This window comes from Nomascus leucogenys, chromosome 5 (assembly GCF_006542625.1).
Source record: "Nomascus leucogenys isolate Asia chromosome 5, Asia_NLE_v1, whole genome shotgun sequence".
Lineage (NCBI taxonomy): Eukaryota > Metazoa > Chordata > Mammalia > Primates > Hylobatidae > Nomascus > Nomascus leucogenys.
Genome location: NC_044385.1, coordinates 128866115 through 128887098, shown reverse-complemented (window position 1 = coordinate 128887098; position 20984 = coordinate 128866115). Strand labels below are relative to the sequence as shown.

Sequence of the window (20984 nt, the reverse complement as noted above, 5' to 3'; positions counted from 1 at the left end):
ATTCATGAACTCCTTGGTGTTTTCTTAAAATAATTCTTTAAATGCTCTATGGCGAGTATCAGCAAAGGCTGGTTTAAACATTCTCTAATACTTTGTTTTTACATGGACAATAAGATAAAACTTACAATTCCAAACTCAGTTTTAGAAGAGAATAAGTTTAATAATTTTACACTTTTATTAACTGAACATAAAACACATCAAGCTTTGCTGACTTTTGGCTTTTCTCCTAAGCCACTCTTATTGAGTGTCTTTAGCTGGGCTGGCAGGGGCAGTCTACAATGACAGTGCAAAGCAAAGCTTTCTGATCCATGTGGATGTCCACGGCCTGGTTGTTTTCAATGACATTTATAATAAGCTACTAAGTTTATTTTTTAAAGAGGAAATCACCTAGAGAAAATGAGGAAGATACCTGTAACTCAAAGAATATAACATTACTGCATCTCACCTGAGCACAATCAATTTTTCTAATCTTATCTTCCAATATTCCCCACTAATCTTATACTTCAAACATACTCAGTTACTAGTTATGTCCTCAAAAAACTTTACACTAAAACCTGCTCATCTTTAGGTTCATGTTATTTTTGGAATATAGAACTCCTTTCTTCTGTCTCTCAACATCCTACCCATCCTTTAAGGCCAACTTCAATACCATCTCCTCCATGAAGGGTTCAAGTGATTGCTCCCACCTCTGGAGTCCCATCATACTAAAATGGCATTTGAAACTCAGATCACAAACTGTTCGTTTATGCCTTGCCCACTGTAGGCACTAAGGTATTTGCTAAACTAAATTCAAAGTCTATTCTTTTTATAAATTAACTCCAAAGAGATGAATTAAAATAGGCTTTATTTTTCAGAAGGTGCATGTACCCGTTGATGGTATAAATTAGGACTTAATATACCTCTTGAGAAAATCAGTTCACAGAATCAGATAAATGTAGTTCAGAGGGCTTCAGGGAACCAAAAGAGATAAACTTCATTTCTCAATCAGAACTTGTTTACTTTTGTATCTCACCCAAAATTGCTCAAAGTAAGTTATAACTTCAAAAACATGAGCCACAGGTATGTTGGCCCTATGACTGTGATGCTTTATAAAAGCTTAGGGCTTTCATTTCACCAAAGTTCAAACGTCAAAAATTATTTAAAACAAGGCCATCACTACTATATAAAGATATCCAAGTCCCTACTTTTTCTTTAGATTCTTATAAATGAAGAATTATGGACATAGGAATAAGAATTTATACTCAGAATAGTGATGTTCTCCATGTAACAATGAAACTATTTCATTTATTTTAATGATCTGTCCCTGAGATGAGACTGTTAATCAAAATGAAAATACTGAAAAAAAGTAAAAACCAACAGAAAAAAACTGGCAAACTCATCTAAAACTCTGCCCTTCTCAACAATGTAAAGTTTAACCAAATATATGTAATGGTCCCGTGTTCTACCTGCACCTACCTAGGTCCTCTAGAAGACCAAGTATATTGATTTGCAGGTAATTTCTCTCTCAGTGAATACTCAGCAACCATCATATCAGGAGAAACATAAGCACCAACACCTGTGGGATGGATTTAATCATTAAGAAAAGAAAACAAATGGGGATCCTGATTCTAAATCCACTGTTCGCTTGAGTAAACTGCCTAATCTCTCAACACCAGTCCTCGCTCTAATACAATGGAAGAATAAAATTTAATAAGGAAACAAGGAAAGTCTACTATGTACCAGACATTTTACTAAGAACTTTGCTTTTGGATACAAAATACCTATCTCCCAGGATTATTTTACAGATTAAATATGTTACTGCACCTAAAAGCATGCATGTGTATTTCTATGAAACCACTTATTTCAGTCCACTTTAAATTACAGTCAGTTCTAGATGTGCTGGTTCCCCTACTAGTCTGTAAGTTTCCTGAGGACACACTTAAGGTGTACAGTGTCTTACGTGTAGCAGAGATACAGGTAACATTTCATTAACTATTGTTTTTTGTTAGCTTGTTTCTAAACAAATCTATTTCTAAAACAGGAAACTAACCTATCACACTTGATGTAGTTCCACCTGGACAACCAACTGTAGACAGGCATGGACCATTATTTCCAGCACTTGAAACATAAATTATATTATGCTTCCATACTGCTTCATTAATTACTTCACAAATTCTCCTGAAAAAGAGAGAATTCCTTTGAACATATAATCGGCCTCTATTCCCAAAGTGTATATAGTACCAAAACCTTGTTTAAATATATGGTTACATAAATTTTTGTACATCCACCCTTGGTGGAACATGATACAGCCATGCTAAGTGATATACCCTACTTGGGCTTTAGGGTAGGGAAGCAGTTATAACGCCAAATTAAATGTGGGAAAAATGCTAGATGCAAAACAATATATATGGGAAAATATACTACAAGGTAGTAAAATATTAGTAGTGACTCGGGCAATAGATGGTTCTATTTCCATCCCCCAATTAACACAGTCCTGAAGACACACCTCAGAAGATTTGTACATACAATTATGAGTAGAAATTGACCAAAAGAACCAGCATCTTTTGTGGCAAAGGTAACTAAGGCACTAGGAAGAACTTAAGAGCAAGATTTTAAAGTGTAAGAAACCTGCTTAGAACTTGACAGCAAACAAGAAATATTTACTGACATTAAGTAAAGGAGATGAGGTTATACCATGAAGAAGAAAACGAAGTTAACATTAAAAAGGTACAGAGCCATGCACAGGGCCCTTCAAAGTTGTAACTGTATCTGAGAAAGGGAATAATATTAGTGAAAGAGGACTTCAAGAGGATGAAAGTTAAAGTAGAGAAAGAAATACGCTTAAGTAAAATAAAGAAGTGAGAGAAGCAGGAAGAATGAAATGACTCATGATAACAGGGTGCATGTTACAAGGACCGTAAAGTGGCGTCTCAAAAACCAGATGATAGCTTGGTGATGGGAATAGGGGAGAGATGATCAATAAGTAAATACTCAAGGTAATTTCAAATAGGTACTACTATGAAGAGAAAAAGGAAGGTAACATTAGGTCAAGGCCATGACACTGGATTCGGCAGCAAAAAGACAATGAAGGCAACGAGGAAGGAGGGGAGTGGGGGTGCATCCTAGACACACTAGAATGGATTGAGGAGATGTGAAAACTGACCGAGTTAGTGAATATATGCAACCAACAGTAAGTTTTGCAGATGAGATGCAAGTCACTAAAGAGAATAGCAAAATTTCAGCAAGTCTGGGGGTCTGTCGGGTATGTACATACAACTGAGGATGGCTTCAGAGTGCTTGTGGAACTAGTAATTATAATGATAGACTGTCAGATCTAAATTGCCTGGGAAGAGAAGTGAGGATGCAGTGCATCTGACAGTGAAAAAACACCAGAGGAGTCTGTGGGTTGCATATCTCAGAAGAACTGTGAGGGAGACCTAACCAAGGAAGAGCCACAGAGGACAGCATAGGAATGCTCAGGGTTGAGACTTCAGGCATGGTGCAGTGAATGGCATTAACATCATCACAGATGTGACCACAGGAATGGGGGCATGAGGCCTACGAGACACACAGTTATCATTTAACCACGGCAACTGTTCTTTCTTCCACTGTGACATTCAATCCACTTATGAAAAACATCTAATACTCTTCACTAGCTAAGGTTCTATAGCTAACAACTGTCAAGGAACACTCACCCAGAATTTGGCCAGTGAGTTGCTTCTCCGTAACTGTAGTTGACAAGGTCACACTTATGATTTATAACTTCTATCATCTATTAAAAAGATTAAGAGTTTAGTTTAGGCAGCAATTTACAGAAACAGATTAGCCAGTAAAATAAGGGCATGTATATATAATCCTATAGTTTCTTAGCCAATCATATTCTAATTTATAAGTCACCTCCAGGCATATCACCATATACCTGGACACATAAGCACATAAACACAAAAAGGTAGGAGGAGACACATAAAAAAGTAGTCATTAAAGAAAAAAAAAAACCTAGGATTTCTAGAAAAGAGTGGGGTTAGAGGGGGAGAGAGGTAGAGGGAATGGAATGGTCCTTCCTAGGTTGAAAAATCACTAAAATTAAATATACTTTCCTACGTTAAAATGACGTACAGAATATTAGCTGAGGTTTTAAATTCCTCTTAGGCTGATGGAGAAAGCTGGCTAAGAGGCCATTCTTTTTAAGTATCTCAAAATTGCTTGTTAGGAGATTTGCTAGAAATGATGAGTATGAAGTAAGTAATTCTTTCACAAAGGTTAGGCCAAATAACTTATCCTAATAATATTTAATAAAAATAATTTAGAAATAAATTAGTAAATATTTTTGCTTTGTTAAAGTCCTGTATACTATATATAGTTCAATGTATTCCTGGTAAACCAGGAGCACTTATAAACCTAAAAATATCCAAGATCATTAGTCATTAATCTTCTGAATCAACAACTCACAAACACTCACAGCTCTTATGAGGCCTGTGCCTGTTTCCATTGTGCTTAGTCTTGTATCACCAATCTTGATGAAATTTGAGCACCAGGAGCATTTTATGAAATAGAAGATACTACACAAAGGGCAAATAAACACACCATGAAAAGATGTTTTAATATTGTCCATTCCCGTTCATAGCTGGGGAAAATGCAAAATTATAAGCCCACAAAAAAAGATGCTTCTACAATACCGTTTTATAGGAATTGCCCAAAAATGTTTAAAGGCTGACAAAGCAAGTGTAGATGGAAGTACATACCATACACTGCTGGCTGGAGTGAAAGCTGAACACTGCCACAGCCTATGAACCAGCCATCCTACCTCTAGCTACACACAATACCAAAATGTGTGCACATGTAACTACGACACCCACAAAAATGTTCATGGCAGCACTGTTTATAAAATTCAAAAACTTAAAAACAACCACAAGATTCATTAATAGTAAATAGTTACATGTACATCAATTCATAGAACTGACAATTATACAGCAATAAATATAAACTACTACTATGTACTCTGAGATAAAGCTCACAAAAATAAGGCTGAACTAAAGAAGTCACATACAAAAATGGATATTGAATTTTCATATAAACTGAAACTGCTACTATTTTATCATTTCCAATCACAAAAACAGCAACATCATATGGTCCAAACTAATGTGGCAATGGAGATCAGGATAGTAGTTAACTGTAGGAGGTGGGAGGTACGTTACTGATTAGGAAGGGGCATGATGGGAGTTTCATTATGTTTTATTTCTTGACCTGAGTTGTAGTTACAAACAAGTGTCCACTTTGTGGTAATTCAAAGAGTTGTACAACTTGTGATTTGTATCTGTTGTTGTACATGTTATATATAAAGTAACACTAAAACAAAAAACTAGCCTTTTAGTGAAAAAGTTTCTTAAAAGACATGAATATAGAGAAATATCTCACTATTCTCAGAAAAACAATAATACAAGCACAATGATAAATGACAACTGGCACTGGGCCTTAATGTTTGGGGACTACAGTGTGTTGGAGTTCGGGGAGAAGTAGGCAGGCATCTCTAGGTGGCTTTGAACAGGGTCTGCAGCAATGCTGAGACTCCCCTGCTCTGGCCAGCTGTTGTCATGCAAGAAAACATTCACCCAGCATTGTGGATTCTGGCTTTCTTATTTCTTCCCCCAGATAAAATTGGGAAAGCACAATTTTAATGTGATTTTTTTCCCCAAAACACCTTACACCAGTTAGAATGACCACTATCAAGACTGACCACGGCAAGTGTTGCTGAGGATACAGAGCACCTGGAATTCTCATACACCGCAGTGGAAGTGAAAAGGGTACAGCCCCTTTAGTAAGAGCTTGGATATTTCTTAAAAAGTTAAGTGGCCGGGCATGGTGGCTCACACCTATAATCTCAGCACTTTGGGAGGCCGAGGCGGGTGGATCACGAGGTCAGGAGTTTGATACCAGCCTGGCCAACATGGGGAAACCCCGTCTCTACTAAAAATACAAAAACTAGCCAGGTGTGGTGGTACGTCCCAGCTACCCAGGAGGCTGAGGCAAGAGAATCACTTGAACCTGGGAGGCAGAGGCTGCAGTGAGCCGAGATCGTGCCAACTGTACTCCAGCCTGGGCGACAGAGCGAGACTCTGTCTCAAAAAAAAAAAAAAAAAAAAAAGTTAAGTACATATTTACCATATCCAACTGGTTCTCTCAGCTATCAGCCCCAAAATAAATAAAAATATATGTCGACAGATACCAAAACAATCTAAATGTCCATCAATGGGAAGCTAGATAAACAAACTGTGGTGTAGCTATATAAAGAACTATTACTCAGAAATAAAGAGCCAACTTTATAATCATAACATTAATGAATCTCAGAATCATTATGCTGAGTGAAGGAAAGAAAACCGTATTTTTTATTCCACTTACATAAAATTCTGGAAAGTGTGAAATAATCTGGAGTGACAGAAAACAGATCAGTGGTTCCCTGGGACGCGGGTGGAGAAAGGCTGGATAATAAAGAGAGAAAACTTTTGGGGATAAAGAGTTATGTTCATTACCTTGATTGTGGTGGTTTCCTGGATATACTGATATATTTACATAAAAGCTTATCAAATTATGTATATGTATGTATGTGAAGTTTTTGTACTTAAGCTATACCTCAATGAACTGGGAGGTAGGAGGGTAGGAGGGGGACGTTAAAGAGTTAAAGTCATCCCGCTTCATTCTCCTTTCTCCCCCCACCCAGGGAGGGAGAACTCCCCCCAGAAGTAGCCACCATCCTGGAGCTGGTGTGCATAATCTTTCCATCTATATATTTAACATTTTCACCATATAAACACACATATCCATAAACACTGCATAGTACTATTCGGCATGTTTTAGAGTTTCACATGTTTCATCATCAATACGTATTTTTTCAATATAATTTATGTATTAGGGGTTTATACACACAGCATTTTGATTGCTGTATAATACATTCGGCCCTCTGTATCCACAGGTTCCGCACCAACTAGATGCAATTTAACCACAGATCAAAAATATAATTATTAAAAAATTATAGTATAACAACTATTTATATAGCACTTACATACTATAAGGTATTAGAAGTCATGCAGAGATGCTGAAAGCATATGGGAGAGCATGTGTGTAGGTTACACACAAACACTATGTCATTTTATATCAGGTACTTGAGCATCTGAGGGACATTCCAGAACCAATCCCCCCAGATACCAAAGGATGACTGTATTTCATAGTAAGAATAACACACCGTTGTTTAAAAAATCTATTTTTTTGTTAATAGGTATTTAGTTTCCAATTTTTTCGAAATCACACAGTGCGCCGTAGTGAGGATTCTTTTATCTGATTCTCTGTACTCATGGGTGAATTTCTCAAGAGTTAAGATTTCGAGGCAAAATTGCTGTTCATGAGATAAATTCTATTGATGGATTTTGAGATGGGAGTTTTGTTCTCGTTGCCCAGGCTGGAGTGCACTGGCACGATCTCGGCTCACTGCAACCTCTGCCTCCTAGGTTCAAACGATTCTCCTGCCTCAGCCTCCTGAGTAGTTGGGATTACAGGCATGTGCCACCATGCCCAGCTAATTTTGTATTTTTAGTATAGACGGGGTTTCTCCATGTTGGTCAGGCTGGTCACAAACTCCCAGCCTCAGGTGATCTGCCCACCTCGGCCTCCCAAGGTGCTAGGATCACAGGCATGAGCCACTGCACCTGGCCTATTGATGGATTTTCTGATGTTGGACCATGCTTATATTCTTGGACTGGATCCTACATGGTTATGACCTTAAAAAACAACATCTTGCAGGTAAATCAAATCACATTTATGATTCTGGACCTAGTCCTTTAGCTAGGATCTCTAGCTTAAAATTCTCTAGAAGGTTGCTGTGGGCTATCGCAATGTACCACTTTATCACCTCATAAATCTATATCTCATTGGTCAATCTGAAATGGGATACCTCCGCTGGTCACAATGGAGAGCAGGTTTCCATCATCGTATATATTAACGGAGTAATTCAACATCTCAGCTGTGCCAAAAGAGCCATATTCTTGGGCTTCTTTGTAGTTTCTCAACACGGTAGACTTACTCAAGTCCCCATCTTCATTAGAATCAATGCAGGCTCTATTAATTAAAAAGAAATGGAGACAGTAAAATTTATTTTCTTACCTTTCTAAAAATCATGTAACATAGTCTCTTCACTATTTTACTATACTACTACTTCTACCACATGAAGTATAAATATAATGACTGCCTGGTTTAGCCTGTTTCATAGAGTGGGCAGTAAGGATTAGGTAAGATAGCATACAGGAACCAGTTCTTAAATCATGCACAAAGTGCTTTAAAAATACTGTCCCTCACAAAACTCTAGGTTAAAAACCACCTGGACTCTTAAGAATTAGAGCTAAAACTTGGCTTAGAGTTTTAGAGCAGTTTAGGATAGTTCAGACACATGGCCTAGGTCTAACTTCCAGCTGCTTCTTTTAGTAATGGCTTCAAGAATCTAACAGCAAACTCTTTGAAACTAGGTGAATTTAACTGAGCTTCAGTCCTATAGTTACAACAGACTTAAATTTATTTCTCACAAAAAGCATTTTCTACATTATTTTATGGTTGTCTTCCTTCATGTTTTTTCCATTTCACTAACTAAAATAGTTTTTAAATTATATTCCAAACACTTTAGAACATAGCCTGATTAAAACAAAATACACTTAATATTCAAAAAGTCATAAATGAAATGAACATCATTAAAAGTTCAATGTTATGTTTTTAGCTCTCAGTATGTTTTAAATGCAAGAACTGAATTTTAACAAGCTATGCGAGTCAGTCAAAATTGCCAAGTAAATTAATGGAAGCCTACTGGCAGAGCACAGAGAGAAGATTTATCGTAAATACTGAAGCATATTTCATTAACAAATTACAACACTTTGGAAAAAAGGATTCTTAAAAATTTGTTTTTATGCATGCCCTAATATGACTGATGTCATTTCAAATACAGAATATACCAAGGTATAGGAAACTAAACACTTATGGGGAAAATGAGGCAAAGAGCAAACAAGTCACATATTAAACAGAATCAGGCTTGAGATTAGTTGGTAAAGTGCATGTCACCAAATCTTCCATATGCTACAGAAAGTACCACTTGTCTCCCAAATGTATGTAATCGGCCAGCATCCATCCTGGAAGTCATCTACGAAGTCCTCCCTCTACCCTTCCCCCAGCCCATCTAATGGCACAGTCCCATCTCCATAATGTGTCCGCCTATTTCCACTGTCTCTTCCTTACCACTGTTGCCTGATGAGCTGATGGCCTGCTCTGCCCCTACATTTGACTCCTGCTTAAAACCTTCCATGTCTTCCAACGGCTCTTGACACTGAAACTCCAGGGCAAGGCCCCTAATAACCCTCTGCTCACCTCCTTCACCTCCTGCTCCCATCATATCCTCTGTGGCCACACCAAACTTCTCACAGTTCCTCCAACATCATCCAGATCTTTCCCCCACCCTTTCTACCTCTCTGCTTAGTTTGCTGTGATGATCCTTCAAGTCTCAATTTAAGATGTTATTAATACTTTTGGGAAATCTTTCTCGATGCTTCCTAGACTGGTTTAGACGTTCCCAACACTTGCTTCCATGGAGTCTAGAGTCCATGGAGTAGCTTCTATGGTGTCAACCTGGTACAAAGAAGGTACTCAATAACATCTGCCACATGATTAAAGAATTAACGAAATCATCATCCTTAACAACATTCTCACAGCAAATACAGTGACACATTCCACAGGTCAATTTCTTATAACCACCATCATTGGAATGACTCAACGATACAACCAACACATCAAAACATAAATTATTACTGACTTCTCTAAATAACACGACAGAGGACAACTATGAATGCGGTGCAAGGTTATAACTTTCTGAAGGTCTAGTTGACTGAATTTAAGTAGTAGCTAGAATACAGAGAAAGGATATGAAAATGAGGCTCATGCACAGAGCAGGGTACATGTAAGTGGGGAGGATGATGAGAAAAGGCTTTCGTTTTATGTATTTCTCGACATTTTCACACATCTCTCAGTTTTCTATGGAAAGAATCTAGAGCTTTCATCAAGAATCTAAAAGGAAACATGACATAAGCAAGGTCAAAATCCACTGTAAAGAAATCAGCTAATAGCTTCTCCTTTATGTAATCCTCTGTAAACACTGTTTCTCTCAACCAGTTTTTGTTCCATTTGGAGTGACAGTGAGTCTGAGGCTCTGCATCCTGACAGATGCTCAGAGCAGAGTCATCTGAGGCCACCCGTTAAGTGCAGAGATACACGCTTAACAATTAGCAGAAATGTGGCAGGGAGAGCACAGACTGGACATTCGTCATCAAACAAAACAAAACAAAAAACCCAAGGTACTTAAAGAATGGGTCACTTTCCCTCCCTTCAGAAATGGTTGGCATTTTTGAAATGTGAAATGAGAACATCTGCAGACAGGACTGGATTAACCTTATGTACCCTGGGATCTTCAAGGTTGTCTTCAAAAAATTTTGGATCGAACTCTGAGATCAAGGCCCTATAGGATATACTGTATTATGCAAAAAAGTGACATTATATCTAGTACCACCTGAAAGTATAATTATGCTATATTCATTTATTATAATAAAATGTTCTAAAATGTTATTGAGATTTCAGATTTTACTTCATTTAATGTTAGATTAAATTTCGTTTCTAACTCAAAAGTTCTAAACAAAACCCTTAGAATAGTTGTCAACAAACCGCTACAAGTGAGTCACTTTATCAAGTACCTTGAAAACCAAGGAAATCTTGTGGAAACACACACTGGTACCCTGGACATCCTGACTTCAGATTCCTTTTCCTAGGACAAAGTAATCTGCGGTGTTTTCAGAACCTAGAGCCAACACTTTAAATGAAACCACCTATTGCCTCACTACTCAATCTCTGCTAATATTTTAGTATTTCTTTAAGTTCTTTTGTAGTATATACTTTCCTAAATATACTCTGTTTCGTATTTAGCATTTTCCTTGAATTTAACCTTGCCTCCTTTCAGACACTAAAACGCACCTAAGGCTTATCACTGAGTGTGACTGTATCATGTTACCCCAGATAGTGGATGTATCAAGGTTTATTATTCTGTATAAAGCCTCTGGAAAATAATTTTTCAAAACGTGTATGCATGTGCACACAACAAAACGACATATATGAATACACACAAAAGTGCATTAATATTTAATATCCAGATTGAAAGAGTTACGTGCAGTTATTTTATTAACACCATCATCCCCAAATTGAGCAGAAATTTCTGATGCAACTGAACACTGTATACACCCTTGATGAAAGATGAGTTAGTACCTGCACACGTGGGAGGAGAACCCTCCTTTAAGAAGGGTGCACAGTGGAGGTGAACAATTGTGAGAGCAATGAGGAAGCAGTCATGGCATGATCTGTATGTGCCCCACCTTGTGATGCAATTCTTTGCATATAAGCAGGGACGCACACTACAAGTAATTCTTGACTACGAGTTTAAAAAATAGTCCCTGTTTTTTTTTTTTTTTTTTTGCAGAAATCCTAAAGCACACATATGGCTAAATATCTGTATTAACAATGTCTTCCTGTTTTCATGCAGACTAACCAACTCCAAGCAGCACATATGCAGTGTATAAGGCACTAAAAAAGAAACTGAAAAACGTACATGATGGGTAACTTGGTATAAATCGCATTATTACTATTATTAGTTTTAGTAATAGAAACAGCAGCAGCAATAGCATACATTGATTGCTTACTATATCTAGAAACATCAAATTTAATTTTCACAAAGCCCTGGAAGCAGCACTATCTCAATTAACAAATGAGGAAACATTTCCAAATATACGGATGGTCAACATCCTAATAAATTATTAATGAAATAAGTTTATTTAGTTTATTTAAATCAGATAAAAGTCAGGTTTAGTGTTAACAATTATAACTAGAAGTTCAAGGGGCTTGTCCAAAACTACCTAGATGCCAATTTGGCCCTCAAATGATTTTGCTGAGTGATATCATCACGAATAAACCAAAATTCTGTGCAGCTCTGAGCATTTAATGTTTTTCAGAGTAGAAAAGAAAATATTTGTAAATGAAGATCTATAAAATACATGAAGTTTACCTCCAGACTTCGCCATCATGCCATACCAAGCAGTCATATACAGGGCCAGGATTGCTGTATTTCTTCTCAAAAGAATTTAGCAATTCCACTTGACTTTGAAGTTCCTCCTTGATTAGTTTATTTGCCTAGTCAGTTGGAAAACTGATTAACATTAGTACATTCTGTCCTTCTGAAAGCTGTATTAACATACAGCCAAAGATACAATGTTAATCCACAGTAAAATTATTTTACCCTGAAAACATGTAAGAAAATGTTCTTCTATCTATGCAACTTGTCATTCCATTCAATGAAGCAGATATCCATTAATACAGTAAAGATCTAAAAAATAGTTATTTTACTCAATCTCATTTATTCACTCACTAGGCCTGCTTTGGGAAATACACTGTGCTACACGCTGGTGATTCCATTTAGCCAAGATATGTTTGTTACATATTTGCCATCTAACTCATTTCCAAAAGCAACTCAAAAACTGCTATAAAATAGGTTATCTATTGACTTTTAGATTTTTATATCAGGATCTTTTCTATCTCAAATTTATTTCTTAAGAATCCAAATAAATAATAAAACCCATGAATCATCTTGTATCTTTTAGAAACTGCCATGTTAAATAGAAACATTTAATGGGGGTAAGTGAAGCCTTATTTTAGCTCTGTGGTCATGAATAAAACCAAGTGCTTTAAATTCGATTATGTACAAACTAGACAACAACTGGTACTAGCATGTGTTACCTCTCCAAAACATTTCTCTAACCTACGGTATATATAAAAAAATAAGTTAGGTACTCAAATAATTAGGAAAATGACTGGTTTAAACAGAAATAAGCTGGGAGATAGAAAGGCATATGAATACTGAAATTGAGACGAATATCTCCAGACTCACTATGTTACTATATTAAGATCCAGCAGGGGTTGACAAATCATGGTGCATGGGCCAAATCTAGCCTGTGACAAAGTTGTGTAAATGAAGCTTTACTGGAACATGGCCTTCCTGGTTCAGTTACATATTGCCTAGGTTTTCATGATACAAGGGGAGTGCTGAGTAGTCATAAGAGAGTACTAAAAATATTTACTATTTGGCAATTTATTGAAAAAGGTAGTCGTCTTTGATCAAAAGCACTTAATACTGCTTAAAATCAATCTGCCTTCTATAAATAGTGTGGTGTGAGTATTAACCTAGAGGGAAGAAATATGGATTCAAATCTCAATTCAGCAAATTAGCTGCGCAATTCTGAGCAAGTTATTTGTCCTTATGATAATCTGAGGCTGTCACATCAGAAACTAGTAGGATAGCAAATTATTATCTTGGCCAATAATTACTAAATTTCACGCAAATCACAATCATGTAAAGGCTATCACAAACATCAATGCTGTTTCTCATCCCACTTAGTTAATCAGAATTATCAGGCGATAAAGCCCAGAAATCTTAATTACTTTTAAAATAATTCAGGTGACTTAGAGATAATCAGTTCATCAGTATCAATTCCACAAATCAGTATATGGGAACCAAGGACTACACCCTCCCATGTTTTCAAACAAGGACCTTGAGGTCTAATATATTAACTGAAAAATGAAGTATTTTGAAATCCCTTTTTTAAAAAGTGACAATAATACATATAATTAGAGAATACATAGGCTGGGCACGGTGGCTCATGCCTGTAATCCCAGCACTTTGGGAGGCCAAGGTGGGCAGATCACAAGGTTGGGAGTTCAAGACCAGCCTGGCCAACATGGTGAAACCCTGTCTCTACTAAAAATGCAAAAAAAAAAAATTAGTTGGGTATGGTGGCACGTGCCTGTAATCCCAGCTACTCAGGAGGCTGAGGTGAGAATAGCTTGAACCCGGAAGGCGGAGGTGGAGGTTGCAATTGAGCCGAGATCACACCACTGCACTCCAGCCTGGAACAGAGCAAGACTCCGTCTCAAAAAAAAAAAAAAAAAAAAAAAAAAAAAAAAAACCCAAAACCATACTATATGGTTCCATTTTACACAAATCAAAATAGGCAAAATCATCTGCAGTGTTAGAAGTCAAGGCAGTGGTTGTCTTTCGGAAGGAGAAAGGGAGCAGTGACGAGGAAGGGGCACAAGAGAAATTCCCAGGTGCAGCTTTCATGGGAGAATTCATAACCAAACACAATCTATGTACTTTTACCCTATGTGTATTATGTGTTAAATTTTAAAAATTCATACATATGTACATTGACCTGAGGATAAATAATAAAGGAAAAATTAGTTAAATTAACCAACTTAAAAGAAAATTTGTGAAAAAAAATTTGCAAAAAAACAGTCTATCAGTTCTCTAAAAACTCTATGGGAATATGGTTCCAGGGTAATGTTTAAATGAAATCGACTAGCACCAACTTGAGAAGAGCAGTTGTTGGCAACATCAAATTCTTCCTGTTTTCTACAGGCTTCTGCAAGGGCCACTCTGTGAACAGGGTCCCAGATTTTTTCCTTCCGTTCTTTCTGCAAAGACAGAAAAATTACCTTATCATTAGGCTGACAAATACTCAGGTAAACCTAGACAGGCATTTATAAGTGGACTTTGTTGGTACAGTTGTGGTACTACACAATTCTCATAGAGAGGTTTTAAAGAATCATTTCTGGCCGGGTGTGGTGGCTCACGCCTGTAACCCTAACAATTTGGAAGGCTGAGGTAGGCAGATCACCCGAGGCCAGGAGTTCAAGACCAGCCTGGCCAACAAGGTGAAACCCCGTCTCTACTAAAAATACAAACATTAGCCAGGTGGGGTGGCAGGTGCCTGTAATCCCAGCTACTTGGGAGGCTAAGGCACGAGAATCACTTGAACCCAGGAGGCGGAGGCTGCAGTGAGCTGAGATTGAGCCACTGCACTCCAGCCTGGGCAACAGAGTGAGACTCTGTCTCAAAAAGAAAAAAAAAAGTTTCTAATGAAGCAGATAAAGCCATGGATCACTTATTAAAAACTGGACAGTCAATTCATTGTACCCAGGGTTTAAGATAAGTTTACCAAGACACATCTAGATGTATTTTTATGTATCATATTCCCCAATTTAAAATCTTCTCTTCTCCAAGAATACTGACTGAATTCCCAGTCATTAAAAGGAAGAAAATGTTGTATTCTGGGCCCATACAAAATTGGGAAATGCCATAAGCCTAGTGTACGCAGAGGACTACAGCTGCATTTTGACAGACAAGGCAGGCTTCCTCAATTTCCTCCCGCTCTATTTTTTTTTCCATCCTCTTTGACTTGATAGGGTTCTATGTTACTGAAATTGGTTTTAACCTTTATCTTCAGTGTCTTTAACTCTTGGTATCTCCCAACACAGCTAAAGGAACAGTCCACTTTAACAACACTATATTGGCATATTAAATTACATCTTATCAACACAGCTGATTACATTTAATATACTATATAAAATGCAGTCATGCAATGGTTCACACCTGTAGTCCCAGCCCTTTGGGAGAATGAGGCACGTGGATCACTTGAGCCCAGGAGTTCGAGACTAGCCTGGGCAACATGGTGAAACTCTATCCCTACAAAAAATACAAAAATTAGATGAGTGTGGTGGTGTGTGCCTATAGTCCCAGCTACACGGGAGGATTGCCCAGGAGGTTGAGGCAGTAATTAGCTATGATCATGCCACTGCATTCCAGCCTGAAATTTTAAAATAACATATTATGTAATAAAAGTTATACGCATTATTCTTGTTTGTTTTGCAGAATGATTAGAAACTGACAAATAAGGTAATCTGAGTAACTTCTTATGCTTCACAGGCCCTTGGGGAAATAACACTACAGAGGCAAGGGCCCATACATCTTATCCATCAAGCTCCCTTCCCAGGATTACACCTTATTTTACAGCTGCAACCCTGGACTTGTATTAGGTACTTGTATCAGCTACTTGTATCAGCATTCTCAATATGGTAGTCACTAGCCACATGACACTATTTAAACTTAAATTTAAAAATATTACATAAGAAAATTTCAATTCGTCAGTCACACTAGACATATTTCAAATTCTCAATAGCGACACGGCTAGTGACTACCATAATGGTTAGAGCAGAAACTGAACATTTCAAACATTTCCATTATCACAGAAAGTTCTATTGAACTGTTTTAATGCAGGCCCTTTATTATTTGCTTACCACTCTTATTTTTCTAATGGCACACTGGTACTTCTTACACTTCAGCAGTTTTAGGTCTGATTAACACTTACCTTAATACTAAATGATGACTAACTGGGAGCAAGAAGGCTAGTTAAACAGGGGAGGGACATTATCACAGAAACTACAGGAACAGAAACGAAAAGGTGGTCTGGACTTTGAATCCACTGTCTTTAGCCTTTTTCAAGTAAGTCCTTCAAAAATCCAGTGAAAGCTATATCCCATCTCCCAGAAAAACACAAAAATCTGAATATAATTTCAGTGTATTCACAGATTCCCTAAACTTGTCCATGTACCCAAGATTAAGAATCACGACTTTACATGGATGACATTCCATTGAGCAGAATCTTTAAGCAGTCATTGTTTGAAAGCCACCAACCACCCAAAAGACTAAGAGTTAATGAGATTTTATGAAATATTTCTTACTCTTCACTAGGAATAAAATCTGAGGAAGAAGACAAGTCAGAAGAATACAAGTCATTGGTACCAGATTGTACATTACCTGTATCCTTTCCTTGAGAGCCTTAGGATAGAAGTCATAGCCATTTTTTATGCCAATATGGTATTTGCCTGAGGGATTTGTCCAGCTTGCAGGAATCTACAGAAAAAAAAAAAAGTAACCTGTTCATTCACTAAATGCTTTCCAATTCCAATGATACACTACTGAGCAAAAAAGTGTATTACTTCTACTCTAATAAGCTTAAATTGGATAAGGATGCTCATGTACGACAACAATGTGTTTAATACTCTAAGTAGTTACTTAATGTCTTTATCACTTCTTTTTTCTCATCCATAAATAATTCAATTAGAATAATACCTTTCATTTATACAATGCTTCATGGTTTAAAAAGTGCTTTCAACATACACTATCTCAATAAACTGCTAAAATCTTGTAATAATCTTTCAAACTATCTCAAAGTATTTTAAAACACTTTAAATTTTTGGTACAGCGATGCAAACAGTATGCCTAGTTTACAAACAGAGAAAGCAAAGCAGCAGAGAAATCAAATTACTTGCCGGAACAACAGGAAAGCTGAAAACTGGAACCTAGTTCTATCATGGAAACCAAAAATTCTGTACAAAGGATATGGGATTTAAGGTCAGATAAATCTGGCTCTGAATCCAAACTCTATCACTAACTAGAAGGAACCCACAGGCTTCTACTTCTTTATCTGTAAAAGGAAGAAAATCTCTACCTTATTCTTGTGAACAACAAAGTGAACTGAGCATCAACCAACATGAATGATCAATCAAGAAAATGTAGGGTATTCATATTCTTTGCAATCATGGAACCGTGGTCATCAAAAACAGCTTTTAAATATGAATAAATGACAAGGTTGAAACACTCAGAGCTGGTAGCCTCATCAATCCTCACTTGTGCAATATCTTTAACTCATCCTCATGTCCTTCATCCAATTACTTCCCAGGCAAAAAACTTTTGGATGAAATTTCCTCACAACTACAGAGAGGAAAACAATCCTTCACAGAGCTTCAAGGAGCTATTAATACTAAATAGTGACCTTCTGGAGGCCTCTGTGTCATTAATCACTTCCAAATCAACTGCACGTCTGGAGAATGTGTAATTTCAAACACGCTGGCATACAAGCTAGCACTTTTCACTCAAAACTTAACCTTCTTTAGAGAATAGGAATTCTGAACTTTAATGTTTTTGCAACAGCCCATGGCAAAACAATAAAGCACTGCAACAACAAAAAGGGAAGTAGTCACTAGCTTTTAAATTCTGAGTATTGATTCACTGCTGTCCCACTACACAGGTGGCTTTGTAGCCCTCGGCTAGCAGCAACTTCTTTGTACAAAGACATTACAGAAAATCATGAAATGCCAAAAGATTAAATGAAGTAACTAATTAAAATAACTGCAAAATAGAAAGGTGTTAAGTTATATTTAATCACAATTTCTTAAAAAATATAAAGTACAACAAAAACAATCCAATAGACATAATTTAATTATAAATGAGAATAAAGTCTGCACGGTCCATGGAACCAGATACTTCTCAAATCACAACTATGTATCTTCCTTACCACAAAGGCAGACTAGTTACAAAAATTACACCAAAAACATCAGATAAAAGATATAATCAGGGCTATCTGTTCTAACTAGCTGAGTTAGAGTAAAGCTAACTTTATGAGGCAATTATGAAATTTTATTTTGCATATTTGAGTATTGTACATCAACACAGTTATTTTTTCTAAGAATAAAATCTTTACATTTGACCATTTTAGGTTGGTATCTTAAAAATGGTTCTAATTACACAGTAACTACAATGTATTAAGACTGGTTTTCATATGATACACGTAATCTTTTTAATTACCAATTACACCTCATTTCTCTGACTCTCTTAAAGACAGGATGCCTAACAAATCAAACATTTTTCTTAACGGGCCAAGTGTCATCTGAGTGTTAGCGTACCATGCAGTGAAGTCCTCTTAGAGGCTTTTTTTGCTTCCAAATGATTTCAGTCTTGCCAGCCTCATCACACAGGCCAGGGCACATGCACAGTTTCCTTTGGCTGTCACTGCATCTAAGTACCATGCTGAATCTGGCCAAGTCATTTATTATGCCTGGATTTTTCTTTTTTTTTTTTTTAAACCAAAAATATTTAAGACTAAGTGTTGATTTATAAAATGACTTCCAGTTAAATGTGGTAAAATGAAAAAGGTACTGTGCTTCCTCCCAAAATGCTACTAAAATTAGAATAAAGGAAGTGGGGGAAGCATCCACAAACAAAGGGACAAAGAGAATACGAAAGAGACCTCAGAAGCTCACCACATTTTGAAGGGTGCCATGTGAAAAGAAGGCACTAAAAATTAGAGTGAAAATTGTGGAACACATGGTGTTGGGACAACTGGGTATTTTTACAGAAAACAGGAAACAGAACTCTTCAAACTAAGCATATAAAATCACTTCCAGGTGAATTCTAGAACAAACAGAAGAGAAAAGCTGTGAAACTTCTTAGAAATACAGGAGAATATCTCTATGATCATGGGGTCAGAAAACACTTGTTATACACTGCTAGTGGAAATGTCTGTTTTTTTATGTTTTTGAGAAGGAGTCTCGCTCTGTCACTCAGGCTGGTGTGCAGTAGCGCCATATTGGCTCACTGCAACCTCTGCGATTCTCCTGTCTCAGCCTCCCTAGTAGCTGAGATTACAGACTTGCACCACCACGCCCCGCTAATTTTTGTATTTTTAGTAGAGAGGGGGTTTCGACATGTTGGTCAGGCTGGTCTTGAACTCCTGACCTCAGACGATCCAAAGTGCTTGGCCTCCCAAAGTGCTGGGATTACAGGTGTGAGCCACTGTGCCTGGCCTGGAAATGTCTTTTAATACAAACACTTGGTCAAGGAGATGTCCTGTCCAATTAAAAAACAAACAAACACGCACTTGGAAAAACTGTTTGGTATGACCTAGTGACGTATCTCCATGATTCAGCAATTCTACTCCTACGGCACACATCCTGGAGACATCCACACACGTGCACAGGATACACAAACATCACAGCAGAATGGATAGAATGTGGTAGGTACAAACCATGGCATATTACACAGCAAGGAAACTGAATAAATCACTGCTGCCAGTGACAACATGGGCAAGTCTCACGAATCTGAAATCTCACAACACCAAGGGAAAAATGATGTATGATGAAATTTTATGAAAGAAACGAGACTGTTCATGTAAAGTTCAAAACTAAACAATATATTTTATGTAGCCACACAGATGTGGTAAAACTACACACAAAAAAGCAAAGGAATGATTATCACAGAAGTTGAAATAGGCTGTGATGTAGGAGGATGCAGGAAGTTTCTGATGTATGGCAATACTCTTTATCTTGATCTGGGTGGGTACAGTGGTGTTAGCTATACTATTCATAAAACTGCATATATGTGTTTTATGTACTTTATGTATGTATATTTTACAATAAAAGCTTTTAAAGTTCTATTCACTTTCGTACTTTTATCTACTCATGGGAGTACCACAGGCCATAAGTAGCTTACCACTGGTTTCTCAAGGAGGCCTAGGAATATCACCCTTAGAGAATGAGGCTACTGAAGTGTTCAAAGCACCTAACTAACAGTTGATCTTAAACTGACAGAAAAATAAAAGTCTGTTAGCAGTTTATGGGCTATGTGGAAAAAACAGACTATAAACATTTAATTCATTTCAAAGCATGACAGCTGGGCGCGGTGGCTCACGTCTGTAATCCCAGCACTTTGGGAGGCCGAAGTGGGTGGATCACCTGATGTCAGGAGTTCGAGACCAGCCCGGCCAGTTTGGCAAAACCCCGTCTCTACTAAAAATACAAAAAATTAGCAGGACATGGTGGCAGGCGCCTATAATCCCAGCAACGTGGGAGGCTGAGGCAGGAAAATTGCTGGAACCCAGGAGACGGAGGTTGCAGTGACTGCACTCCAGCCTGGACGACAGAGCAAGACTCTGTCATAAATAAATAAATAAATAAATAAATAAATAAATAAATAAATAAATGCATGACTACATCAAAGAAACTTGAAGACTTCATTGTGCTGCTTTCTGAAAACTGTGTACTAAAGAGTTGCAGAGATGCAACTAGTAAGAATCCCAGTGATTAATAATTCTTCCTTTTATTGACTACTGCAAAATATCTAAATACCTGGACATCCTTGAAAAAAAACTAAACTGAACATGTGTGTGAGTACATTTTATGGATGGATGGAGAAGAGAGTTCTAACTAAGAAG

General features: G+C 37.2%; 1 protein-coding gene across 1 annotated transcript in view; it reads right to left on the bottom strand.

The window, feature by feature from the left end:
- TPP2 (tripeptidyl peptidase 2) overlaps nt 1–20984 on the bottom strand; it is an 81552-nt gene that overhangs the window by 47547 nt on the left and 13021 nt on the right. Inside the window, 9 exon segments of the mRNA XM_030812468.1 lie at nt 1456–1555; nt 2030–2157; nt 3675–3751; nt 4439–4500; nt 4503–4517; nt 7922–8085; nt 12107–12231; nt 14464–14568; nt 16751–16846. Coding sequence (XP_030668328.1) covers nt 1456–1555; nt 2030–2157; nt 3675–3751; nt 4439–4500; nt 4503–4517; nt 7922–8085; nt 12107–12231; nt 14464–14568; nt 16751–16846 — 872 coding nt within the window.